General features: G+C 63.9%; 2 protein-coding genes across 10 annotated transcripts in view; one reads left to right on the plus strand and one right to left on the minus strand.

Annotated features, from left to right (window-relative positions):
* Positions 1 to 18,302, plus strand: part of BAIAP2 (BAR/IMD domain containing adaptor protein 2) — an 80,878-nt gene extending 62,576 nt beyond the window's left edge. For 2 of the 7 annotated variants that reach the window (XM_009252123.3, XM_054535899.2), the window contains 8 exons: positions 1,777 to 1,929; positions 5,303 to 5,524; positions 5,707 to 5,908; positions 6,313 to 6,514; positions 7,682 to 7,750; positions 8,330 to 8,492; positions 10,059 to 10,093; positions 17,345 to 17,804. In XM_009252123.3, coding sequence (XP_009250398.1) covers positions 1,777 to 1,929; positions 5,303 to 5,524; positions 5,707 to 5,908; positions 6,313 to 6,514; positions 7,682 to 7,750; positions 8,330 to 8,492; positions 10,059 to 10,093; positions 17,345 to 17,414 — 1,116 coding nt within the window. In that variant the 3' untranslated portion in view covers positions 17,415 to 17,804. The other 5 variants (XM_002827927.5, XM_054535900.2, XM_024234722.3 and 2 more) reach the window with 4 other exon arrangements.
* A 572-nt stretch (positions 18,303 to 18,874) lies between these two features.
* The window catches only part of AATK (apoptosis associated tyrosine kinase), a 42,541-nt gene continuing 35,441 nt past the window's right edge, over positions 18,875 to 25,974 (minus strand). For 2 of the 3 annotated variants that reach the window (XM_063718340.1, XM_063718341.1), the window contains exons 10-14: positions 25,068 to 25,217; positions 22,066 to 24,688; positions 21,801 to 21,948; positions 21,218 to 21,478; positions 18,875 to 20,015 (exon numbers count right to left, since the gene is read on the minus strand). In XM_063718340.1, coding sequence (XP_063574410.1) covers positions 19,975 to 20,015; positions 21,218 to 21,478; positions 21,801 to 21,948; positions 22,066 to 24,688; positions 25,068 to 25,217 — 3,223 coding nt within the window. In that variant the 3' untranslated portion in view covers positions 18,875 to 19,974. The remainder of the gene's footprint in view (positions 20,016 to 21,217; positions 21,479 to 21,800; positions 21,949 to 22,065; positions 24,689 to 25,067; positions 25,218 to 25,974) is intronic. The other variant, XM_063718342.1, reaches the window with a different exon arrangement.

The raw sequence follows: 25,974 nt of genomic DNA on the forward strand, positions 1-25,974 counted from the left end.
GACAGAGGCAGAGAGCCCTGGGGTTTGGGACTGTCACTTCTACCCACAGCCCTGTTGGTCAGGTGGGTCATACAAGCCCTGCACCCATGGGCAGGCTGGGAGGCGCCTCTGCCCAGGATGGGAGCATGGTCCGGGGCCTGGGAGGCAGCGGCCGCCCTCAGCTTCTTCCCCACTCTCTCCCCCAAACTCCCCCTCTCCAGTTTCCTCCCGAGGCTCACATTGGAGAGGCCTGGGCTCAGCTACAGTTTCTTGATCTGGCTTTGTTTGCACTGCTTCTTTTAAAGAGTTTTTTAAATTGTGATAAAATACACATAACTAATACAGTTGACCACAGTAACCATTTTTAAGTGTACGACGGTTCAGCGGCATTAGTGCATTCATGTGGTTGTGCGATCATCACCACCATCCATGTCCAGAACTTTCCATCTTCCCAAAGTGAAGCTCTGGTACCCTCCGTCCTGGTGTGTTCAGAATCGGTAGCTGGATCTGGAGGCTCTATCAGGTTGAGACTCAGTTTTCCTTTTGGGGAAATCATTTTGGCTGGAACAGCCTCTGTCGTTTTGGCTGGAACCCTTTCTGGGAGGACCGTATGTCCACCAAGAAGCACAGAGTGGCCGAGACGTGACAGCCGCCACAGTCAGAGCCAGGGCCACAGCCGCAAGGGCTGCCGAGGGGCTGACCGCCGGGTCAGGGTGGGGACCGCCTGTTGGCTGCCCCTGGTTCTAGGGTCTGGCTTGACTACCTGTCTTTCCTGTGCCCAAGAGCACCTGCCAGGGCTGAGGGGGTTTCCAAAGTTTCCGTGTTTGTCCTGGACACATTCTCCCCATCCCCCCATCCCCCCATCCCACGGGGTCACCCGGGTGGGCACTCGAGCAGCTCCAAGGTGGAAGGGTAGCAGTCAGGCCTACTCCTCATTCCTGGTTCTGTGCTGGCCCCTCACCTGGGCACACCCTGTTCCCACAAGCGTGACCTGTGGATCTGACCTTACTGTCCCCGTGGACGCTGGTCTTGCTTTCTGGGCTCCCAGTCTCCATTCAGTGACCTCTTGTCTGATCCTCCCCACGAACTTCCTTCTCACGTTCTCCCTTGGTGTGTGCTCATCCGGAAACCAGGCAGCCAGGTGTCTTAGCGCCCCGCTCCCCGTCATTCAGAGCCGGGGCCGGGTGGGAGAGGAGATGAGTTGCGCCCGGAGTCCGCTCTGCAGCAGAGGGCTTCCCTGGGGTCCTTGGCCAGTGTCCTGGGCTCCAGCTCTCCTGCCTTTCGTGCTGGGGCTGAGATGGCTGAGATGGCTGAGATGGCTGAGATGGAGGGGCCCTGGAGGCAGAGGCACAGGTGAGAGTTCTCCCGGCAACGGGGAGGACCAAGAAGCTGTCCTGGGGCCCATGGAGCTGGGGCGCATCCACACCCAGACTTCTGCGCCTTGGCCACAGGGAGGTGCACGTGACCCCACCCCACAGCGGGAGCCCCGAGGAGATGAGGCCGGCCCCCTGCCAGAGCATCCCGCTGGAGGCAGGACCCTCCACTCACCAAGAGTGGTCCCGGGGCAGTGAAGCCTCCTGGGGATGTGGCCATCGGGTGTCTCCTGAGCAGTCCCAGGGCAGCTGAAGCCTCCTGGGGGCGCGGTTGTCTCCTGAGTGGCCGCAGATGCTGTTTTGTTTCCAGCTGCTCTGCACGAATGAGACATGTCCTTTGACTGAGTCCGTGGGGCTGCCCCACACTGGTCCTGACAGGCGTCCTTCCGTCGCTGGCTGAGCCTTTCTCCCTTTCCCTCCACAGTACATCGACGCCATTAGCAACAAGCAGGGCGAGCTGGAGAATTACGTGTCCGACGGCTACAAGACCGCACTGACAGAGGAGCGCAGACGCTTCTGCTTCCTGGTGGAGAAGCAGTGCGCCGTGGCCAAGAACTCGGCAGCCTACCACTCCAAGGTGAGGCGGCTGGGGGCTGCGCTGTGCCGGCGCTGGGACTTGCTGGCAGAAATAACCCAGGCCCCTGCCCCAGCCCCAGCCCCGTGAACATACCGGGGCGGTGTCCAGGCTCGGACTCTCATTTGTTTCAGGTTTTCTTGGGGGTGAAGTTCTAGGAGAATTACCAGGTCACACGGTGCGGGCATTTTGAAGACTCCCATTAGAAATTGCCACCTGCAACCAGGGAGAGTCTGGTAGGCTTTCAAGGCCTTCTAGAACATTCTTCTAGAATGTTCTTGGCTCTTCTGCCACAGCCATGTCCTGGGGAGGTGCAGGCTGACGCCAGGCAGGGAACGGTCATGCTCCGTACTGGATGCAGGAGTCCTGGTGGGTGGCCTCGGTGTCTTCACTTGCTCTTGCTGTGGTGCCTCTACCCACATTCCTGGGGAACAGCCTCTGGGCTCATGGCTCTGCTCACCAGAGGTGCTGAGGACTCCCAGCCCCAAGCCTGGGTCCCCAGCCACCCAAGACCACTGTGCCAGGGCCCCTAGGCCACCCAAGACAACTGTGACACCGGTCCCAGGTCCAGCAGCTGCCACAGCTCGGCTGTCCTACATGGACCTGCCACCCCTCACCCAACCCGAACCTGCCCTATCTCTTTGCTTCCTTGGCAGCCAGGGGCCCTGCCTGGCTCTCAGGTGGCCCCCCAGTCCCTCCCATGCTGCTCCAGAGGGGCCTCCCTGGGACTCACACCTGGTCACAGGGTCCTCCCCTGGCTCCCAGGCTCTTGGTGACCTGCGCCTCTACCACCTCTGCCTGCACCCCTGAGCCACTGGGGTCCCAGGTGGGGCCTTGGGTGGTGGCCACATGCTGCTGCCCTCGTGACCTCTGAGAGACCCCTCTGCCCGTCGTCTGTTGAGGGCCCCTCCTTGGGCCGGTAGACTCTTGGCCCTGTGTCTCCCACTAGGCGTCCCCCGGCACAGTCCTGCGGGCCCTGTGTCTCCCGCTAGGCGTCCCTCGGCACAGTCCTGCGGCCTTGTGTTTCCGGCCATCCCCAGCCTGGTCTTTCCTTGTCGGGGAATCCCGCCCTGGGATCCGCCATGTCCCAGGACCAAGCCTGGCCCTGCTGAACCAGGAGTGAGCTCCTCAGGGACGGGCTGCAGCAGCCCCCTCCACAGATGTCCTGAGCCCCGATGCGAGCAAGGGGATCCCCTCCTAGGAGGCTGACTTCGCCCCCAGAGCAGGCAAGGCCCAGAGGCCAGACTCCCCACCGGGAACAGGCAGGGCCAGCAGGCCCTGTTCACCCATGGTCCATGGGTAGGAGTTGGGATGGGAGCAGACGTGTCCCCTGGAACATTCTGGAACATTTCAAGAGTTTCGAAGATGTAGTTCAGGAGCCAAGCCCATCAGGGAGGCCCTGGTCATGTTTTTCTAAAATAAAGGATCCCAGGGATTCACGGGCTATACCTTGATACTTGTTCCCCCCACCCACCACGTTCTCATGTATGTGCACGTGCATGCACACACACACACGCGTGCACACACACACAATACGGATCAGTGCTCCAGTCCCCACAGCCTGGGGACAGCCAGGAGACAAGTGCTCCTCCCTCCCTGGAGAGAGGCCCCTCCTGCTGGCCTGGGCCTGCTGGGTGCTGCGGGCAGGTGCAGGCAATGACAGCAGCCGCACCTGTGACCCCTAGAGGCAACCTCGCTCCTGGAGGACTCACCGGTGACAGGCTGTGCTGCCCCAGCTGCCAGGCAGGGAGCGCTGTGGAGCGCAGGCCTCCCACCTGCTAGACCCAGGACAGTGGCGGGCGTCTGCGCCCTCTGGTGGGGGCCAGGCCCTGTGACAGGGCCAGGGAGCGGAGAGCGGGGCTGTCAGTGGCCGGGGTGCTGCCTGCAGGGATGGAGGGCGGGGAAGCCGGGCTGCTTGCCACAGGTGCCGTTGTCCCCCAGGAGGGGTTGCGGGATATGCCTGTGTGGTGGCGACAGCTGAGCTCCTGGGCTCATGGGCCCCCGGGCATGTGTGGAAGAGGCCCGTGTCCCACAGACCCACTTGGACAAGCCTCTGGGCTGGGGACCAGGGTGTGAGGGCAGCCTCCTCCCAGGGCAGTTCGTAGTAGCTCCCCGGTGCTTGGGTTTGGGCCTGCCTTGGGGCTCTCAGGGTGGGGGGGGTGACGCGGGCTCGTGGCCGCTGTGTCAGGGCTGTGCTGCTGTGAGGTCGGTGTCCCCCGGCCGTCTGCCCTAGTCCTGGTCCCTGCTGGCCTCTCGGCGCCACCGAAGACTCACTCCTCTACCACTGATCTAAGTCAGGGCTCGGCAGACATTCTAAATGACCAAAAAGTTTCTGCTTTTGGCTCTGTGGGGCCGTGCAGTTTCCAGCTCTGTTACTGTAATATGAGAGCAGCCATGAATCAATGATTCACAAATAGATGCACAGCTGTGTTCCAATAAAACTTTGTTTACAAAACAGGCCAGCCCTAGGGCTGTGGTTTGCTGACCCCTGGTCTAAGCCAGCAGCAGAGGGGTGGGGGTGGCGTGGGGAGGACTTGCTCAGAAGAGCTGTCGTCCAGCACCCTCTGCGGGTGCCCAGCCACGTGTAGAAGGGAACGGGGATGAGTAGGGGGAGCAGTGAAAGCCGGAGAGGCTCCCAGAGGTGCCAGAGACATAGCAGTTCTGGCCCACAGCTTAAGGGTCTGGGGGTCCCGGGAATCCAGGCCCTGCAGCCTGCTTAGGCCAAATGGCCAGGAGGGGCAGGGGCTACTTGATTAGCTCCCAGGACCCAGGCCTGGCCGGCCCCGAGTCCCAGAACCTTTCTCCATGCCTGTGTCTTCCTCATCCTTTGTCCCCACTGTGCTCAGCTGGTCTCTGTCCAACAGGCTTCAGAGTACGCCCGAGGGGAGAGCAGGCTCTTGGGCCCAAGGGCAGTGGATGGAGCAGTGAGCCTCAGTGTATCTGACGGGGCTGCCTTCCTGCCCTCGGCAGCCAGGACTGTCCCCCACTGGGCAGCACCGCCCCCTCCCCCGGCCACCTGGGGTGCCTTCCTAGCACTTTGGGGTTTGCTCACCAGGGTTTGACCTTGTGCGTCCCTGTCCGTTCCTCCTTCCTCCAGGCCCTGATGGGACCCACGGGGGTTGGGCCTGGGTTTGCTCTCATCCCTGGAGGTCCCCCGACTGCACGGCTTGTGGTCGCATCCCAGGCCCTTTTCTGGCAGCCGCTTCTGTGGGTTGGGGTCAGAAGCTCACGGGTGGCCTGTCTTTCTGAAAGGTAACACCTGGTGAAGAGCAGCCTCCAGCCCCAGAGGGTGCTCAGGGAGGGCCCTCAGGGCTGTGCCAGGCTGCAGGAGCCTGAGCCAGCCCTGACCTCTCCCTTCCTGCTTCTTCCACTTCAGGGCAAGGAGCTGCTGGCACAGAAGCTGCCGCTGTGGCAACAGGCTTGTGCCGACCCCAGCAAGATCCCGGAGCGCGCCGTGCAGCTGATGCAGCAGGTGGCCAGCAACGGTGCCACCCTCCCCAGCGCCCTGTCGGCCTCCAAGTCCAACCTGGTCATTTCGGACCCCATTCCGGGGGCCAAGCCCCTGCCAGTGCCCCCCGAGCTGGCACCGTTCGTGGGGGTGAGTCTGTGGCCTCTGGAAAGCTTCACGGGTGTGGGTGGGAGGGCAGCTTGTTGTCAGGGCAGGGGGCGGCCAGGGTGCAGAGCTCAGGGGCCCCTGCTGAGAGGGTGGAGGGCTCCTTTTCCCCCGGCTTTGTCCGGGGTGGGCTCCAGCAACAGCCTGCTCTGCCCCCTTCCCTGCAGCGGATGTCTGCCCAGGAGAGCACACCCATCATGAACGGCGTCGCAGGCCCGGATGGCGAGGACTACAGCCCGTGGGCTGACCGCAAGGCTGCCCAGCCCAAATCCCTGTCTCCTCCGCAGTCTCAGAGCAAGCTCAGCGACTCCTACTCCAACACACTCCCCGTGCGCAAGAGTGTGACCCCAAAAAACAGCTATGCCACCAGTAAGGGCTCCGCTGGAGTGTTGGGCTGGGGTCCCTGGACATACCTCCCCAGACCCTACAGTCATGCCACATCCCTGAATGGGGGCCTGGGAGACCCTGAGTTTCACAAGTGTGTGACCGTGTGTGCCTGCATGCATGTGGTACACACCTGTGTGCCTGTCCAGCATCCAGCTCCCTCTTGTCAAGCCTCTGGTGCTCAGTGGGGCGTGAGTGGGGTACAGGGTTAGGCTCATGCAGGCAGCAGCCACTTGGGAGCAGGTAGCTTCTGCTCCAGAAAGCTTAGCCAGCCCACGTGCCCACCTGGGGCACAGGCGGCTGTGCCCTCAGCACCTCAACCAGGCTCCCTGGGCTTTGCTGCCCCGTCAGCCGGGGACAGTCCCCTTACCTGTCCCTTGTCCCAGCAGCCGAGAATAAGACTCTGCCTCGCTCGAGCTCCATGGCAGCCGGTCTGGAGCGCAACGGCCGCATGCGGGTGAAGGCCATCTTCTCCCACGCTGCTGGGGACAACAGCACCCTCCTGAGCTTCAAGGAGGGTGACCTCATTACCCTGCTGGTGCCTGAGGCCCGCGATGGCTGGCACTACGGAGAGAGTGAGAAGACCAAGATGTGAGTGTCTCTTGGGGGCGGGCTCCAGGCAGCCGCTGCCTTCAGCAAGTGTGTGGGGCAGCGACACTCAGATGCACTGGGACCTTGTGTTTAGAGTGGCTGTGCAGGTTGCGGGTCCTCGCCATAGAAGACCTGGGCAGTGAGAGCAAGCGTGACCTGGGGTCTTCGCCACCAACAGGCGTCTTGTCCCCGGCAGGTGTCTTCGCCCCAACCACCTCCCTGCAGGGGTCTTCCCTACAGGAGGGGTCTCCCCCAACGGCAGGGGTCTCCCCGCAACGGCAGGGGTCTCCCCCCAACGGCTCGGGTCTCCCCCACCATGGCTGGGGTCTTTCACCACAGGGTCTAGTGACCTCCTTGCTCCATCGCCTCCCTGTGCCGCTCAGATTGGCACAGGGTGTGGCGTCCCACACGTGTACGCACTCAGCACGTCCAGCCGAAGCCCTGTGGTGGGCGTCAGTTTCCCGCAGTTCGCAGGTGCAGGGCAGGGCTTGGCCATCCTGAGACCGCAGGCTTTCTGTGGCTTTCAGCTCTTCTACGTGCCAGAGGGGCTTTTCAGTTTGGAGTTCTAGAAGTCACCTATGGAGTCAGATGGGCCACACCTCCTCAGTTTACCGAATGCTGTTGCAGAGAGGCTGGGCCAGGGTGCCACCCTCGCTGGACCTGGGGGCTGCGTTCTCAGGGCTGTGTTTGTGCGGGTGTGTCTCTTGGCAAGATGGGAAAAGGCCCTGACATTTGTGCCTTCCTAAGCTTGGCCTTGCAGCCACCACTCTGGGGAGGGGGCCCAGGGCAGGGGGTCTCCCAGGAGGCTGCTCCATCTTTCTTCCAGTGGCCACTCCAATCTTGGTGCCATCCGTGGCTTAGCGTGGCACTGGGGCTGCGAAGCGGGAGCAACTGCTCTGCCCGGGCTCTGGGGCCTTGCAGTTGGGTCTGGTGAGGCCGGCAGCTCCCACCAGGTTGAGGACAGCTGGGGCCACCTTGCCCTCGAGGCTGAGCACACAGTGGGAGCGGGCTGCGGTCTTGGTCTCCCTGGAGCACTGTCTCTGTTCCTCCAGAGACAGCCACGCAGCCATGCTGGGGAGCTAGAGGGACTTGTGCTTGGATGGTGGTCGGTGGGGGATGGGGAGCCTCTGGGCTGAGCGTGGCTCTTACCTGGGGCTTCTCTTCCAGGCGGGGCTGGTTTCCCTTCTCCTACACCCGGGTCTTGGACAGCGATGGCAGTGACAGGCTGCACATGAGGTGAGCGCTGGTCCCAACGGGAGTGTAAGATCCCCAGCTCGGGAGAGGGGCTGTGATGACACCAGGTCCCTGGGCTTGGATTGCTCGGCTGGGCTTCTGGCTCCTTGTCTGCTACTGCAGGGCCATCCCCAGTGGCCCTGAGAGCTGGACGCTTGAGGCCTTCAGGGTGGAGGCATGGTGGTGCCCTGTGCAGTGGGGCCCGAGAGCCCTGGGGACACCAGTGCAGGCAGCAGGTGCTATGGGGGCAGCTCCTGGGGGCCAGGTGTGCAAGGACCTGGCTGTCCCAGGTCCTCCAGTTTCTCCCAGCCTTCAGAGAATCGCAGTTGAAAGTGGGGTACATGGCTGCTGTGGCAGCCCAGCTTCTCTGGAGTCCTCCCGGCTCAGCTTCATGGCCAGAAGGAGGGAGGGAGACCAGACTGGCCCGGCCCATGGTCCCCAGGGCTGCGGCCTTGGCCTGAGAGCAGCCTCCCCGCGTGTGGCGTGGGGTAGGTGAGGGTGGGCAGTCCAGGGAGCCACAGGGTTGTGGGGTGTTGGGGGCATCCGGCCTGCTGGGCCGCCTCTGAGTCCCTGCGCCTACAGCTTGCAGCAAGGGAAGAGCAGCAGCACGGGCAACCTCCTGGACAAGGACGACCTGGCCATCCCGCCCCCAGATTACGGCGCCGCCTCCCGGGCCTTCCCCGCCCAGACGGCCAGCGGCTTCAAGCAGAGGCCCTACAGCGTGGCCGTGCCCGCCTTCTCCCAGGTCAGTGGGCGGGGCCGGGGCTGGGAGGGGCCCGCAAGTGGAATAGTGGGCTCAGCCTGCAGTCCCACGTCGGAGCCTCCGCTGAGGGGCCAGGTGCCTGGGGTCTGGGTCTCTTTGGACAGGCCTGGGGTGAAGGCTCCATGATTTGGGAATGTGTACACACGCCTGCTTCGGCCTCAGGCTGCCCGCCTCGCCCCAGCAGGCTCCCTGTGTCGGCACGCTGGGGTTGGGGTCAGCCTGTCCCTCATGGTGCCCTCAGCCAGCCACGGGCAGCTCACTGCTCTGCCCAAGGGGGCAGCGTCTGGGCTGGGAAGTGGCTGGCCTAGGGGTGGGCCTAGACACCGCCGCCTTTTGGGAGAGCCAGGGGGTCAGGATCTCTTCCGTGAGAACCACGGGGCTCCCTCAGCCACATCCATGAGATGGGAGTGCTTGCTGCTCAGCCCTGGCACGTGGCTGGACGCTTCCAGTCAGTGTGACCCTGGATTTGGGCCATCTGGTGCTGGGAGGCCAGAGGTGGAGGATCAGGGCCTGGGTCCTAGGCCTTGGTGTGGGTCTTCGGAAGCCCAGGATCATGGCGGTCCTGGTATCTAGGCTGGGGCAGGGTGTGAGTGTGCATCGCAACTTGCCGGGTCCCAGCCCGCTCCGTCCAGGGAGGCTCCTGGGGTTGGAGGGTTGGAGACCCCTGTCTGTCTGGGGCTCCTCAGCCAGAGGTCCAGTTTGTGGGATGTTGGCTGGGCTAGCAGCTTTGTTCCCGGGGCCGGTCTGCAGGGCTGGGCCTCAGGCAGGGGGCAGAGAGAAGAAGAGAACCCACCTTTTTCCAAGATAACAGGTAGCCTGGGTGACTACTCAGCTATTGATCCACAAGTGAGGAGCCCCCAGATTGACAGCCTGAGCTGAGGCCGCAGGAGGCGACCTGGAGAGGTTTGGGCTCTGGGCCGTGGGTGTTCCACAGGTCAGCCTCTGGGGTGGGCTGAGTGCTGGGAGAGCTAAGGAAGGGTCTGCACCTGCCCTAGGCTCCGGGCCAGACCAGACCATGCTGGCAGATAAAGGGTGCAGCCAGCCCCAGCGCCACACCTGGGTCACCCTCCCAGGCAGCGTCACCCTCCCAGGGGCTGGGATGGTACATGTGACAAGTTTCCAGGAAACTGCAGCTGGGGTCTGGCCCTGGGTCCCACGAGCAGGCAGAGGGGTCTCAGGGGCCGGCCCAGGCATGGGTGAGGTGCTGCAGGTGCCCTGCAGGGGCCTCGGCTCCCTGGGGGCGGGTGGAGGGGTCTCAGGCGGCTGGTCTTGCATGTGTTTGGGAGTGTGCAACAAGCACACAAATTCAGGTGGCCGCTGGCTGGAGGAGGTATCCCCATTAATTTGGGCAGTCATTACTTTACCACTGGGACCAGGGCTCCAGGCAGGTCTCTGAGTGCTGTGGCCAGGAGATGGGGAGCCTTCCAAAGGAACACGGTTTGAACCCTGTCCAGGCAGGATCACCATTTGTGGGTGTGTCCAGGCACTGGGTGGGGGTAACCACAGGCCCCGTCACCCGGCCTGACGTGTTTCCGCCTCTGCCCCCAGGGCCTGGATGACTATGGAGCCCGGTCCATGAGCAGGTAAGGGGGCTTTCAGACCTGTCTTTGGGACCGTGGGTGGGTGTGAAGAGGCCGGGTGGGGCAGGTCCCTCTCCTAGGACCTGGGGCCACCTCTTCTTCCTTTAGGGCCCAGCCTGGCCCTTCACCCGTCACGGCCGGGGACGTCCCCTAGGGCCTCCTGCTCTCTCCGAGTTACATGGGAACCCCCCTGGGCCCTGCCCCTCTTTCATCGCATCTGGCCGGCCCCATCCATCCCTGTCAGGCAAGGTTGGGGAGGGTGGCTGAGGCTGGCATCCATGGCTGGGGCTGTGGCCTCCTCTGCCCCCAGCCTGTGCTCCGCCCTTGTCCTGGGCCTTCCTGGAGGGCCAGGAGGCCGACGGGAGCTGCTGAAAGGGGCATTGCTCGGTGCGGGCGGACTCGCCGCCTGTGGCTGGGCAGCGTCGTGCAGCCGGGCAGCCGTCCTGTGCTTTGTTTCACAGTGGCAGCGGCACGCTGGTGTCCACAGTGTGAGGACGCTGACCCCGGGCAGCCGCTGCTCTGAAGAGCTTCCGCGCCTTCCCCCTGGTCTCGTCCGTTTTCCTCCTCAGCTCTCGCTGGTTTGTTCTTGGGTTGTTTTTCTTTTCCACCTGCCCCTTGCCTTTTGGTTGGTGACCCCAGACTCTGTGATCCCCCAGGGTCCATGGTGCTGCTCCATCCGCCCCCCACCCCCCCCTCGCCGTGTTTACGCGCCCCACCCTGTGTGTCCCAGCCTTTTGAGCAGAAACTGCCAGGCAGGACCTGCTGGGCCGTGCGGGGCACCTTCGGCCCCACCCTGCAGTGTCTGTGGCACTCACTGCTTTTCTAAGGCTCGCCGTGAGCCAGGTCTAAAGTTTGAAGAAAAAGAAAAATCTTAAAAAAAAAAAAAAAAAAAAGATGAAAAACAGGAAAAAGGACTCTTTTTTTTTTCCTGAAAAACAAAAACTGATCTGCATGGACTCCGGTGTGCGCTGTTATCTCGCATCCGACTTCCCCGGTGCGATGGCCTCTGTCCGGATAGGGAAGGTGCTGGGGTCCCTGGCCGCCCCGGCCCCTGTGGAGGGCTGCACAGAGAAAGGGGGGCTCGTGCCAAGCTCGTGGGGCCTCCTGAGGAAGCCGGCCGCTCCTGTGAGGGAGGCCGGGCCCGGGCACCTGAGGGCTTCTCCCTCCGGATGCTGCGGGCCAGGTGTACGTAGAGCAGCGCGGCAGGGTGGCCTCGCCTCCCATCGGGGGCAGGCGCTGCCCAGCTGGCCACCCACGGACATTCCAAAGACCTTCAGAGACCACCCCACCCCCACATTCCTTTGACCAGCCTTGTGAGGGCATCGAGGCTGCCCCGGGCTACCTGGCTGCTCCGGGCAGGGTGTGCGGGCCGGGCCCGGCCGGGGGAGGGCAGCTCTGGGCACGCCGCACCCACGCCCTCCACCTGGGGGAAACAGGTGGTTCCTGCCCGGTTCTTCCTAAACGCTCTCGTCTTTTTGTGTGTCTTGGTGACTTTAGAAACAAACACAGTGGACTCAATGGCTACTGGTATTGTCTCTTCCCACACTGAACTCTGGGGAATTGAGTGCAGGGCACAGCCCAGCTCAGCCTGCCCGCTGGTGGGAGCCCCTGGGAAGCTGCGGCGCTCCTTTATCTGATGTGGTTTAGCAAAAGCCTCCCGCACACCTCCCCGTGGCCTGGGACGTGGCTTGTTAGTGTTTGTGTGGGAAGCAGCTCAAGACGCGGACCGCTTGACATTAACGAGAACGCAAGGGCGGACCGGGCCCTGTGTAGAGACCCTTCCGCGCCGGCGTTCCCGCTCCGCTAAAGATTTCAAATCCAGGGGATTCCATGCACAATGGATGAATGTAGACACAAAACAGCAACACTTGTATGAAGATGTAAAGTGCTGAACATATTTTTTTCCTGTTTCCTTTCCTTTTTTAAAAAAATCTGAATTGTGCCCTGTACTGCAGTTACTTGTTTGAATAAAAGTTTTATTTATTGCACGAGTTGGGTATGGACCTCCTTCCGGTTCCCGGCGTGCGTCTTTGCCGCGGGGGCCCCGCCTCGTGCCCGCCTCTGCTAGGTATTTTCTCGGCACTTAGTCGCCTGCTAGATAACCTGGGCTTGCACACAGTGCTGGCCCCAGTGACAGTCACTCACTCTGCCCTGGCTCTGCGGGGGGCCGTCTGCAGCTGAGCCAGGCTCCAGAGGCGCCGTCCGGGGAGAGCCAGAGCCCCAGCTGTGTGCCGACTCCGAGTGCTCCAGGGTTCTAGGTCTCCTGGCAGCTCGCCCGTGGTCCCCCCTCCTCTGCACCCCCGAGTCCTCAGACCGACCCCATGCTGCCTCCAACTGAGCCTTGTGTTTCCTTGCAGCGCCGATGTGGAAGTGGCCAGATTCTGAGCCGCCTGACTAGAGTTAGTAAGTTGCCTGGCGTTCTTGTGCGGTCACTGGCCTCTCCAGTGCTTCTACACGGGCCCTCTGGCCTCAGTCACGCAGCCTGGGTGGGGAGGGCCCGGCTGCATGGCGAAGCCAGGGGTCCACCGAGCCTACCTCTTGCTCTGGGTGCTGGGCCTTCTCTACTGGGTCCCCTCCTTGGGTTCACGGTGTCTTTCTCCGAAGCTTGTGGGCTCTGGCTGGCTGTGCCCGGGGCTCGTCTCACTGCTGGGTATGGCTCTGGCCCTGACCTTCTGTGTGGTCCTCTCCTGTCCTGCCGGGGACTTCAATTATAGTCAAAGGGTGACCCTGGCAAGCAGCTGCAGCCCGGGCCTTTCCCGCCTGACTCGCGGCGCCAGCTTGGGCTCCTTCGGGTGTGTGTGCCTTTGGGGCTGGTAAGGATGACAGCCTCGTGGGGACTGGCGGTCGGGGTCCTGGGGAGAACCCTGGGGAGCTCCATAGGCACTGGAGCCAGGTGTTGGGCCCACTGGGGACCGGGCTGTGCTGTTAGTCTGACCTTGCCTCTTCTGTCCCTCAAGCCCCACAATGTGGACCCAAGATACTGGCTCCACCCAAGTGTGGATCTGCAGACCTGGAGGGCTGCTGGGCCCAGGTTTGAGCTGACGCTCACTCTGGGGACCACAGGGCCACTATGGCTCCAATTTCAGTGGGACTCTGGAGTCCGGGTCTGAGCCCATTTTCTCGCGGGTTGAGCAGCCCACTTCCCCCTGGTGCCTGGTGTATATTTGGGATGTGCCAGGCTGTCCAGGAGCAGGCCCTCTGCCCTCATAGGGGGCCCTTGCCCACACCTTCCAATCGCGCCTGTACCTGTGTCTGGGCGGGTCCTGCTTCCCACCACCCTCCCATCCCCAAGTTGCTAGGAGGGCGGCTCTGCAAAGCCAGTGCCTGCATCCTTCACAGAGGACATTGGTCCCTGTGTGTTCCTGGTGGTCACAGCAGGCATCCTGGCCCATAGGCCCTGCATCCTTCACAGAGGACATTGGTCCCTGTGTGTTCCTGGTGGTCACAGCAGGCATCCTGGCCCATAGGCTGCCAGGCCCCAGGCAGATCATGGATCTGTCTTCTTTCATTGCCTTTCTGTTGTTGATATTCGGCACGAATTCTGGAAGGTTCTGTAGAAAAATGCTCCTGAAGTTTGGGGACTGGATGGAGATGCTCTGGGTTGGCCCTGGCCGCCACCTTGCCTTCCGCCTCCATCTTCCTCCCTTCTGAGACACTGTTTCTGGGAGGCCTCCAGACCCCCCCACTCCCCCAGGTCCCTCTGAGCTGAGAGGGCTGAACTGCCCTCGCCTGGTGAGGCTTGGAAGGGGTGAAGGCTCAAAGATGAGGCTGGCACAGCCTCTGTCAGGGACCACGTCCCTTGGTGGAGGGCAGAGACCCCGGGTGGCAGTGCCAGTGGGGTGGTGGTGCTCAGCCCCAGCACCACTCCACAGCGCCAGGGGCCAGCTTCCCGGCCACGCAGTCTGCCTGGGCTGACAGCTCAGCTGGGATTGGGGGTGTCGAAAGCCACTTGCAGTTGGTCAGGAGACTCCCCAATCCCATTGCCACCCTGTCATGTCCCAGCTTTGGGCCCTGGGAAGGGGGCCTTGGAATGAGAGTGGAGGGGCGAGCACCCTGGCCGCTGTCCATACTCGTCAGCGGAGGCCCAAGCGCCCATGCTGGACCCGATTCCAGAAGGGCCCACCTTCCGAAGACACGGAGAAACAGCTGACGGGAGAAGACAGAGAACAGGTGCTGTCCGCCCAGCTCCAGGTCTGGAGTCGCCCAACTGGTCGAAACGCGCTTTATGACGGCTCCGTTTCTTCTCAGAATCTTCCTGCTTCATGTTCAAGTTGTTGGTGAAGCTGCCGGTTGGCCGGGCACCGTGGCCCACACCTGTAATCCCAGCACTTTGGGAGGCTGAGGCGAGAGGATCTCTTGAGCCCAGGAGTTCGAGATCAGCCTGGGCAACGTAGGGAGACCCCCATCTTGACCAAAAAAAGTTAAAAATTAGCCAGGCGTGGCGGCGCGCGTCTGTAGTCCCAGCTTCTCAGGAGGCTGAGGTGGGAGGATTGCTTGAGCCCAGAGGTTGGAGGTTGCAGTGAGCTACAATTGCACCACTGCATTTCAGCCTGGAAGACAGAGCAAGACCCTGTCTCAAAATAATAATACAATTTAAAAATTACAAAAGCCACTGGTCACCCCTGCGGCTTTGCTTAGGAGCCTCTGAGGGGCGGCTCTCTGTGAGGAGACAGAGCCCAGGCCTCTGCATTCTGAGGCCAGCACCCTGCCCACCCAACAGCTCCCCCACACGTGATGCAGGCCCTCCACTCTTGGACATGTCCGGTGACTTTGCTAGCTGGAGAGGTGCTGGTGGTGTCATTGGTTAGTTCGTGGCAATCGCTGCCCAGGGTCATGTCCTGCAGGAGGTGGGGCCTGGCACGTGTCCTCCGGCAGGGACCAATGTCTGTGGCTTCCGTGTGGTGACCTTGCAGTGGCCTTGGGCTTCAAACTTTGTCATATTCTATTGGCTCAGTTAGGCCCCCACTCTCAGCACAGCGAGCTCCCCGCCGGCCTCCTGGGCGCGTCTTTCCCAGACGGCTGGGGGGTGGGGGAAATAGGGACGCCCAGCCCCTCCTCGTGGGCCTGCTGTCCCAGCCAGCCTTGGGCTCTGGCCTGCGCTCTCCCCATCCTCGCCGACCCCCCTGCCCCCGTCAGGCTGAGATTGGACACAGCATTTGCAGCCCCAGCCCCAGGGTCCTCAGAGCCACCCAGTGTGGATGGTTTAGCTTCCTCCACCTGGTCCCACTGTTCTGGGAGACAAGAAGAGAAAAATGCAGATTAGAGAACAGGCCTGCACCAGTGGAGGGCTTCCTACACCTGCAGCTCCCCGTGGGGTCCAGGTGAGCGATGTGCCTTTGCCACTGACTTTCTGATGAGAATCAGCTGTGATTTGGGGCAGGAGTGAGAACCACGTGGCTGCGCTGCCCTCAGCTGTGGTCTGGGCCAGATCTAGGACCCTTCTCTGGGAACCCACATTTTTTTTTTTTTTTTTTTTTTTGAGACAGGGTCTTACTCTATCACCCAGGCTGGAGTGCAGTGGTGGGAACACAGCTCACTACTGCCTTGACCTCCTGGGTTCAAGCGATCCTCCCACTTCAGCCCCCCCGTGGAGCTGGGACCACAGGCATGCACCACTCTCCCGCACCTGCCTATTTTTTTTTTTTTTTTTTTTTTTGTAGAGACGGGTCCATTTTGCTGCCCAGGCTGGTCTTGAACTCCAGGGCTCAAGTGGTTCCTCCTGCTTTGGCCTCTCAAGAGTGCTGGAATTCCAGGCAGGAGCCACCATGCCCAGCCAGCCCCATTTCTAATCTCCCCAGAGCTCCCACCACAGAGCCCTTCCCTAGGAGTGGGTCTAGCCTGGCAGGCAGACAGGGCATGGGCAGACATCACTGATGGAGGTGAACTCCTCACCAGCGGGCCCCTAGGCAGCCCCTACCCAGGCCCCATGAAGGGCAAAGCTGCACAGATCAAAGCTGAAAAAAGCCGGGGATCCAGCAGACCCTGAGGCTCCAGCACGTTGAGAGTAGATCAAAAGATCCTTTCAGCAGGGTGCCAATGCTTAGACGCCATCTGGGAGTCTGGGAGCCTTCCGCAGACCCGTCAGTCTCTTCCACATGCTTTATTCTCTTAAAAATTCAGTCTGTAGTGTTTCAAGTTCTTAGAAAACACAAAGTCCTCAGGAAAGCTTAGGGAGCTGCCTCTGTCCTGCGCCTCTTCCTGGGCAGCTGGACGGAGCCCTGCCTGCCCACCCCAGGGTTTGCTTCCGGCTGCCTGTGCCTCTTCCCGGGTAGCTGGATGGAGTCTGCCTGCCCGTCCCCAGGGTTTGCTCCCGGCTGCCCGGGCTCCTGTGGACCCAGCTGTGCCAGAGGTGACTCCGCTCCAGGTAATGGCTCCAGAGTCCAAGCACAGCTTTGCTAGAGCACAGTCCCGTCCCTGCTGCGTCTTTATGTCCACCTGCCATCTGTGCTGTCACCCTTGGAGCTGCCTGACATCCCCCATCCTGTCCTGTGCTGTCCCCTCTGGGGGTGGGGACTCCAAAGAGAAAGGCCCAGGCGTCCCTCTCATCCGTGCTCATCTTGTTCCATTTCAACTTCTTGTCTCGAGTCGTATTTGTGCATCAGCTGTGGCCCCGGGGATGTGGGGGAGGGCATGGTACCCCTCGGGGGACAGGTGGCTGAGCCCGCAGCAGGAGAACCACTGTCTGGCCCAGGGGATGGCCAGCTGCTCTGCAGGGCCCATGGGTGTCCATCTGCAGCCCTGTGGGAGCCGCGAGCCTAACCTGCCTTCTCTGGATGCCCCCATGCCAGGGCTGGGCTGGGCGCCCTGCCAAACTCTGTCCCTGGGTGTGGGCCTGGCCTGGTGGGGGAGCCACCAAACTGGTGTGTGCCCGGTTCAGGCCTGTCTTGAGTCCCCAGCCTCAGTGGTGATGTCCGCCCCTCACTAGGAGATTGCGGCTGGCCTGCCCCGCCCCACCCCGCCCTGCCCTGCCCACCCACGCTGCTGGGAGGGTGATGGATCGGGGTGGGGGCACCCTGCCTTGTCTAGGGCACGTAGGGTGAGCCGAGGGTAGTGGACTTGGGGGTCAGGCAGCCTTGCAGACAGCTCCTGGCCCTCCCTGCCCTGCAAAGCAGCCTCTGTTGTCTGTGAGCTCTGTGCCCTGAGATCGGACCGTAGGCATCCAGCACTGGGGATCCCTGGGGCATCGGCCAGCCCAGCTGGCACAGTTCACCCATAGCTTCTGCCCTAAATTAAAACCACGTTTTTCTCTTTCAGGAATCCCTTTGCCCACGTCCAGCTGAAGCCGACAGTGACCAACGACAGGTCTGCCCCGCTCCTCAGCTGATGGCCACATCTGCGGCGCTGCCGGTCCGGCGGCTTCCCCCGCCCTCCCCATGTAGCCTGTTCTGTCATCATTTGTGCGTTCCTGTTTAGAGAACATCCAGGCCTCGGCTGCCTGGCCTTGCCCCACTTGAGTCTGGTCTGGACTGGATCCCAGCTGTTTTAGGCAGGGCCGGGCAGAGTGGGGCGCAGGCCCCTGAAGGGTGAGACCCAATGGCTGCGCTGCCCAGGGCTGAGGGGCTGCCTCTTGAGGGTACACACCTCTGGTCACATGGCCATGGAGCCCTGGATGCCCCTGAGTTAAGGGAGGACATTTGGCCAGCTGGTGGCTGGGAGGGGAGCCCGGCTGCCTTGCTGCTTCTCTTGCCTAATAAACAAACAGGCTCCTTCTGCACCAGGTGTGATCTGTCCGCCCCAGGGCCAGAAGGCGGGGAGCACGGGGATGGGAGCGCCCGCACCCTGGCTGGAAGATGAACTTCCCATAAGCACGTAATTCCCTGCAGGTCCGGCAGCTGCACCTGGAGTGGAGTGTGGGGCCTGGTCCCTCCCTGTGCCCCTCAGTGGGGGCTCTCCTGGGCCCCTCACTCCCACTGGCAATGTCATAAGGGCCTCCCCAGGCCCCTCCTGCCTCTGGGCAGGCCCCAGCCCTCCTTACCCAACCTCCCATCCAGAACCTTGCTGCCAGGGCCTCCCAGCTCACTCCTGTGGCCAAAGGCCAGCCGTCAGGTGCTATGCGGGGTCACCAGCAGGGTGCCCGCTGGCAGGTGGGGGCTTCCCCGCTCCCGGGCTCTGCCCCAGGACTCCTGGGTGGACCTCCCCCACCCACCTCTGCTGACTCCTGCAGTCACTGGGGAGCTCTGCTGGAATTGGGGGTTTTAAAACTTCATTAGCAGATTTGTGCTCTTTGATACTGTTTGTTAGGTGAAACACAATGTGGTGAGCTGCACTGGTGACAACAGCCCTTACCTGGGGAGGTGTCTCCAGCAGAGCTCACTCCCGCCTACAGCCACTCACACCCCGGGGACAGGAAGCTGTAGAGTTGGCAGGCCAGGAGGGCAGTTGAGAGCTGGCCAGCGGAGGGTGCAGGGGAGCCCAGCTGTGCTCAACTCTCCTGCCTCTGCCTTCCACCCCGGGCCCAGGGACAGACATTGCCCTCAGAAAGGCAGGGAGGAGGCTGTCCTGGAGAGGCCTGCAGGTCCACTCTCTTCACCCGTCCCTACCAGGCTAACTAACTCGGCCTGCAGGAAGAGAGACCTGCAGGGATCTGCCCCTGCGCCCCCAGACACAGTAGGGCCAGAACACCAACCCCTCCACCAGGGTGTGCCGAGGACAGTGGGGCGGAGAGGGGCAGCTTCCTCCTGGCCCCAGGAAGGGCTGGCATCGGGTTCCTGCCCCAGCCACGGCACAGTCCCTCCTGTCCGGGACTTTATCGGCAGACCTCAGAAGACAACACACAAAGGTTTGTTTTCTTAGCTTCATTTCTCTTAAAAAACAAGGAACAAGAAAACATTGCACCAGCGTTCTAAGTCTCAAACAAAACAAAACAAATCCCCCTGCGAAGCAACAATAAACTTTACATCTCTTTGGCAACAATAACTTAAAATCACCCAACTTCCATTCGCTCCAACCACAACAGTTACAAAAATATTCCCTGTGCTGCCCTGCCCCCAGCTCCACCCCTTCCCCACCACCCCTCTCCCTGTAGGCAGGAGCCCCCCAACACTGACTGCGGGGCATGGCCCCCACTCTCCTTTGGCAGCTGGGGCACAGGACCAGATAGTGCCCTGCAGAGGGGAGCTGCCTGCACGGTCCTGCCAAGGGCACCTCTAGAACGGGGCCCATGGAGGCAGGAGTGCAGCCTGGAAGCCCCCTCCACCCCTGATCTTTTTGGCCGCCCACCATGGCCACAGCGGGACCCAGGTGGGAGCAGCCTATTCTCTGTGGGAAGGGTGGGCTTACGGGTCTGAGTCTGTGAAGGGGAAACAGCCACGGACTTTGAGATAAGGGCAGCGGAAACAGGACCGACACAGGCGCCCAGGGCCACTCCGTGCCCTGAGCCACCACGAACCAGGCAAGGGTGGGGGCACAGGGGGTGGGAAGAGGTGCACAAACCTGCCAGTGTCTCGGGGCCATGCCTCGTCCTGTTTTAAGTGTCCTGGGCACACTGGAGGAGCCGCCGGACGGGGCCTGTGGGGCCACCGAGGCCAGGCAGCCAGCAGCGGCAGGCAGGGTAGAGGATGGGGGCCGCCGTGCCCAGGGGCACTGGCCCCTTTTGCGTGTGTATGTGTGTACAGACACCCACGGTGGCTCCAGGCGTCCCCAGGGGCTAGCAGCAAACCCAAAAGCCCAGACGAATTCTGCCTCTGGAGCAGAGCATGGCCGATCTACCGTCCAGGGCCTCTCATCCCACGGGCTTCTCCAGGACACCGCGTGGGGCAGAGGCACCTGAATCTGCTGCCAACAGCCACCAGGACGTGGTCCCCACCTTCTCGGTCACCATCCTCGCTGCTGCCTGGCAGGGGCTCCGGTGACGCCAGCCTTGAGGGGCGGGAGCTGCCCAGGTTTCAAGCCTCTTTACTGTCACCCTCGGCACCTGCTTCAGGTCCTGGAAAACAGGACAACAAAGTGAACACAGGGTCCTGAGGCACCAGGGCTGTCTCCCCCGCAACTCGCACCTGGCCTCCATCCCTGGCCCACATGCAGGCCGGGCCCCTTCCCTGCAGCAGATCTGACTGTGTCTGGGTGAGAGATGGAGCCACTTCTCCCACTCCTGTCACTGGACCCAGGCCAACGGCGCTCAGCAAATAGCTCCGAGTCCTGTTTTACACATAAGGAAACTGAGGCCTGAACAGGAAGGGGATGGCCAAGATCATGCAGTGGCCTCCTAGTGACCTGCCTGCTTGTTCAGCCACACGGGGCACCCTGCACCAGGGGTGAGGCTGACAGGCTCTTCCCTCAAGGCTGCAGCCACAGGCCAGGACAGGTAGGGAAGAGGAAGATGGCAGGGAGCCTTCTCCAAGGAGGTGGGCACTTGTCAGGCACGTGGGCAGGGGCTGTAGGGATAGGGATACCTGGCAGAGATGAGCCCAGCCTGGGGTGGGGCGGATAGTGGAGGGCCATGGCCGGGAGCGGTGGCTCAGGCCCCCAGCAGGGCTCCACCTGGGCACCATGGGGCCTGGGTCTACAGGGCCTTCTGGCTGGGAAGGTTCCGGTGAGAGGGACTGCCGCAGGTCTGAGAGATAGGGTCGGGCAGAGGAGAGCCGAGTGCAGAGAGAAGGCAGGGGCCTGGGGGCCGGGCCTGGGGGCCAGGCGGGGGCCGGGAAGGGGGCCGGGAAGGGGACCGGGAAGGCGGCGGGGCGGGGACCGGGAAGGCGGCGGGGCGGGGGCCGAGAAGGGGCGGGGCGGGGCGGGGGCCGAGAAGGGGCGGGGCGGGGCGGGGGCCGAGAAGGGGCGGGGCGGGGCGGGGGCCGGGAAGGGGCGGGGGCCGGGAAGGGGCGGGGGGCCGGGAAGGGGCGGGAAGGGGCGGGGGGCCGGGAAGGGCCGGGAAGGGGCGGGGGGCCGGGAAGGGGCGGGGGGCCGGGAAGGGGCGGGGGGCCGGGAAGGGGCGGGGGGCCGGGAAGGGGCGGGGGGCCGAGAAGGGGCGGGGGGCCGAGAAGGGGCGGGGGGCCGAGAAGGGGCGGGGGGCCGAGAAGGGGCGGGGGGCGGGGGGCTGGCCCGGCCCAGGACCTAGACGGAGGGGCCCCACTGTCGGAGCTCCGTGCCCTGCCTCGCGCGTGCCCTTTCACCACAGCCCCTCCTGGGCCTCACCTCTCATGGACTCGGCGTCCAAGTCAGACACGTGCGTGATGGAGAAGCGGGACGTGGACGGGGACGGGGACGTGGACGTGGACGTGGACGTGGACGTGGACGTGGACGTGGGCGCGGGCGACACCGTGAAGCGCGAGAAGGGAGCGGGCGTGGGCGTGGGCGTGGGCGCAGCCGGGGCGGGTGCGGCCGGGTCTAGGGCCATGGCGAAGGCTGCCTTGGCCGGCATCGGCGGGAAGTCGTCGTCCCACGCGAACCCACCACCTGCAACCCAGGTCGCGGCGTCACTCGCGCCCACAGCCTGGGACCCCGGCCCGGCCCCGCTCCCACAGTCGTGGACCTGGCCCCGCCTCCCATAATGTCACGGGCCCAGGCCCCACCTCCCATGCAGCACGGACAAGGCCCCGCCTTCTGTGACATCTCGTACTAGCCCCGCCTCCCATGACGACACGGGCCAAAGCCCACCTCCCACGCGTCAAGGACCAGGTGCTCCTCCCATGATGTCACACATTAGGCCCCGCCTCCCACAGCATGGATCCGGCCCTGCCTCCCGTGACGTCACGGGCCCGGCCCCGCCCCTGCTTACCCTCTTCCGCTGTGGAGCCATCGGGGGAGCCATCAGCCTGCTGCGGCCGGTTGGGGGCGCTGGGAGAGCCGGGGCTCCCCGTAAGGAACGTGGGGGGCGATTCCTTAGCCCCCGGGAAGGGCTCCCCGAGCTCCCGGGTGGGGCTTTCCTGGAGGGATCAGAGAGCACCAGGTAGCTCGGCCGCCAGGAGCCGCGGCCGCTCCCACCCTTTCCTGCGGGAGCGCGACCCCCAGCCCCGGGCAGACCCCAGGTGGCAGCGGCCCACCTGGTCAAAGAGGTAGACGGTGACGTCGTCGAAGAAGGACACGGCCTTCTTCTTACGTTCCAGGTCCTCGCAGAAGGCCTCGGACAGCAGGCTGGGCATCTTGAGCAGGCTGCGCAGGTTGCGCGCGCTCTGGCTCTCAGCCACCACCACGGGCACCGCCGGCGCCTCCTCTTCGCTGTCCTCGCTAGGCTCCTGGACGCTGTAGCAGCGGAGCTCCTCGTCAGACTCGTCGCTGTCCTCACTGTCCTCCTCCTCCTCCTCCGGCCGGCCCTCCAAGGCTGCAGGGAGGCCTGGCAGAGCTAGGCGGAGTGGGGCTCTGGGGGTGCCTGGGCCCCCCATCCGCTTTTGTGGGGCCGGCCCTGACAACAGTCCTGGGGGCCCCTGGAACTCAGAGCTGTTGCCTTCTGATCTCAGCGGAACCGGGGTCAGCAGGAAAAACTGGGAGCAGCTGGGGCTGGGCCCAGGCGGCACCTCGGCTGGGCCTTGGGGCTCCGGAGGCTCTGGGCCCAGGCCCGAAGGGCAGGTGCTGGGCTCTGGGGAGGACCCTTCAAGCCGCAGCAGTGGGGGCAGCACCTCCCCGGGGCCAGAGCCTTGTGCCTCCCCGGAAACCCCAGGGCTGAGGGAGGCCTGCTCAGACGGCTGCCCAGTGCTCGGTAGGTCCAGCCCTGGCCCGGGGGCTTGGTCTCCACCGCACTTCTTCTCTGGGCCTGAGGTGGGCTCGGCCTCAGCCTCCAGGTCTGAGAAGTAGGCAGAGTCTCGGTAGGGATTCTTCTCGTTGAGGCCACTGGGGGAGGTGGAGAGCCGCGTCTCGGGCCCGGTGCCCTCGACCTCTGAGGCCAGCTCCGCAAAGGCCTGGGGCTCACACCCTTCCTGCGCCTCCTTGAGCACAAACTCGGGGGACTCATAGTTCTCCGTGTCATAGCCACTGTCCAGCGCTCGGGGCTGCCCTCCAGAGGGGCCGGCGGCCGATGGGCTGAAGACCTCATAGCCACCATCACTGGCTGAGGACGGGATGTCCAGGGAGTCCACGGAGTCGGGGGTTCCCACCTGCTTCTGCAGAGAGCGGAAGGCTGGCACCACATCCGGCCTCTCAGCCTGCAGGCCGTCGCTGGATGTGTCGGTGAAGATGCCTGAGGTGGCCTCAGCCGTGTCCTCGTCCTCACTACTGGGTGCCTCCACCTCGGGGGAGCTGCTGCTGCCATTCAGGGCAGAAGCCAGCTTGGTGGCAGACACCTCGCCACCAGTAGCAGGCGTAGGCGAGTCAGGCAGGGCGTCAGGGGCGTCAGGGGCACTGGCCTCCTCCGAGGGAAGTGGGGCTCCCTCCTGGGATGGGGAGGGGACAGAAGGAAGGGGCAGGCAGGGTCCGGCAGTGCCCTCAGCCTCCGTGGCAAGCTTGGGCTCTGCCTGTGGGTGGTCACCCCCACTACCGGCTGTCTCTGTCCAGGAGGGTGTGACCAGGCAGGGAGCAGGTGCCAGGCCCTGGGCAGGGCATGGATGAGGGAGGCCAGGGCAGCAGCCTGGCTCCTGGGCAGAGGGTGCCTGGAGCCCAAGCAGAGGCTCTCCGGGGTACCCCGGCTCGGGGGAGGCCCGTGGGGTCTGCTTTGGACTGGGGCAGTCCTCAGCGTGGCAGCCCGCAGAACTGGGGTCCCAGGACTCTGGACAGCGGCTGCCGCTGTTGTTGTTGGCTGACACGTTGGAGCGCCAGTGTCCGCGCTGGGCGGCCCTCCGCGCTCCCACCTCCTCCAGCTCATCCTCGCCGGTCAGCGGCAGCGCCCCTGAGCTCCCCAAAGGGGACGTGCCCAGTGGGTCCTCGAAAAAGGGCGGACAGAAGGCAGCCACGCCCCAGTCTGCATCCTCCGCTTCTCCCTCCGCCAGCCTCAGGGGCCCGGGCGAGGGCGAGGGCGAGGGCGAGGGCGAGGGGCAGAGCGGGTCCCGCGCCAAGCTTCTGCGGGGGTAGTGGTCGCCGCGGCCCCAGGGGACGTCGACGGGTGGCCCGTGGCCCAGGAGCGGCTCCATGGCCAGCGAGGCGGCGGTGCTGCCGTCAGAGTCGTCGTCCTGGTCCGCAGTGGCAGGTGGACTGGGGGCGCAGCCGGCGCAGTCAGGGTCGTGGCCGGCGGCAGGCGCGGCCTCCTCTAGGCGGATGAAGTACTCGCTGCCCAGCGATGGGCTGTGCGCGCTGAGCACCGGAACCACGCCCGGGGGCGCGCCGTCGGGGGCGCACAGCTCCTGCAGGCGTGCGGTGCGGCCCGGGCTCAGCGTGGCCGGGAAGGCCTCCGCGCCGCGGCCCGCCTCCCACTTGTACTCAAAGTTGAGGCCTCGGCTGGTCTCCGTCACCGTCAGCACGTCGTCGCCGTCCGCGTGGAAGCCGTCGCCCGCGAACTGCTCCAGCAGCGGAAAGGACGAGGCAGCGGCAAGCTCCACCACGCCGCCCAGCATGGGCCCCACCGCACCGGGGCCGGGCCCCACGCTGCCCCCGCCGGGCCGCAGAGAGCGCCAGCGCCGTTCAAACTCCTCTTCAGCTTCGGTGGCGCCCTTGGCACACAGGTAGGACAGCAGCAGGTGCACCTCCTCGGCTGTGGGCCGCTGCTCCGGCTGCAGCCAGCAGAACTGCATCACCTCGTACCTGCGAGGAGGTCCCACGGGGGCCACATCAGAGGCAACGCTGGCCAGGAACGCGTCCCTGGAGCAGGGATGGGATTCCCCTAACTCCCAGTGTCTTGGGGGCATTAAGGGTATCTCCCACTTAATTGACACCCCAAATCTGACAAGGCAAGCCCAGCAGCGTGGGAGCAGGAGGTGGGCTGGGCACTTCCCTTAAGCCTTCCGTCCCTGTACACAGGGGTGCAGAGGTGGCGGGTGGAGGCCCTACCAGAAAGGAGGGGAGGGGAGGGGAGACCAAGGCGGGCTGGAACCCCAGGGGGTCAGGGTGAGCCGCCTCTGCCTGGGGATCAGGATACCCCATCTCGGCCTGGCTGTCCGGGACAGGGCGGTGGGGCCCTCACCAGCGGTCCGACAGGGTCAGCTGCAGCTGGGGCTTGGGCAGCTTGAGCTGCTGCTCCCGGACCGCATACGCCAGCACCTGCTGGTCCGAGTGCTGGGGATAGGGCTGCGTGCCCAGCTCAAAGAGCTCCCAGATGGTCACGCCCAGGGACCTGTGGGGCGACAGCCGTGAGCCAGGGCTGGGCACAGCCTGCCACAGCAAGGGCCGCGCAGGATCCCCGGGGCGCCGAATGGGGCAGCTCCCGCCATCACGCCAGTGCCTCAGGACCAGGGCCTGATACCATACCAGCCGCCCCTCCCTGAGGACAGCCCTTCCTTTCAGCAGGCAATGTGCACCCTGCCAGGCCCAAGCCCAGCACCTGTGGAGCCTGCACATAAAGGCCGGGCTGGCCGAATCCATCTGCTTGTCCGCTCATTCATTCATTCACTGATGCACTGAAGACCAGACACTGCCCGGTGTGGGAGCTGCCCTGGGGGAGCTGGAGGGCGGGCGTGGAGCCCAAAGCAGGGTAGGGCCCACACCAGCAGGGGGCTGAGGGAGAGGGAAGGAGGTGGGGAGAGAGGGGACGCCTCAGGCCAGCATGGGCAGAGCCGGGTAACAGGCAGGGGTGCACAGAGCATGCGGGCGGATAGGGTAACTGGGGTCTCCTTCCCGTGGGCTGTGGCTTCACCCAGCCACTGTGGTCCCCGGCTGTCCCAAGAGGCTGCAGAGTGAGGCAGAGGTGATTTGGCAAGACATCACCATGACCTTAGCCAGAGCCCCGTGACTGGAGACCCCAGCCAGCGTGCAGTGGGGTGGGCAGGCCAGGAAGGGGCACCTTGGTGGAGAGGTGAGGAGGGGACAGTGTCCTTGGTGGGGCACAGTCAAGTGGCTTGGGGGAGGCCCCAAAAGCTCAGGGAGGGGGGCCT

The sequence above is a fragment of the Pongo abelii genome, chromosome 19, assembly GCF_028885655.2.
Source record: "Pongo abelii isolate AG06213 chromosome 19, NHGRI_mPonAbe1-v2.0_pri, whole genome shotgun sequence".
Lineage (NCBI taxonomy): Eukaryota > Metazoa > Chordata > Mammalia > Primates > Hominidae > Pongo > Pongo abelii.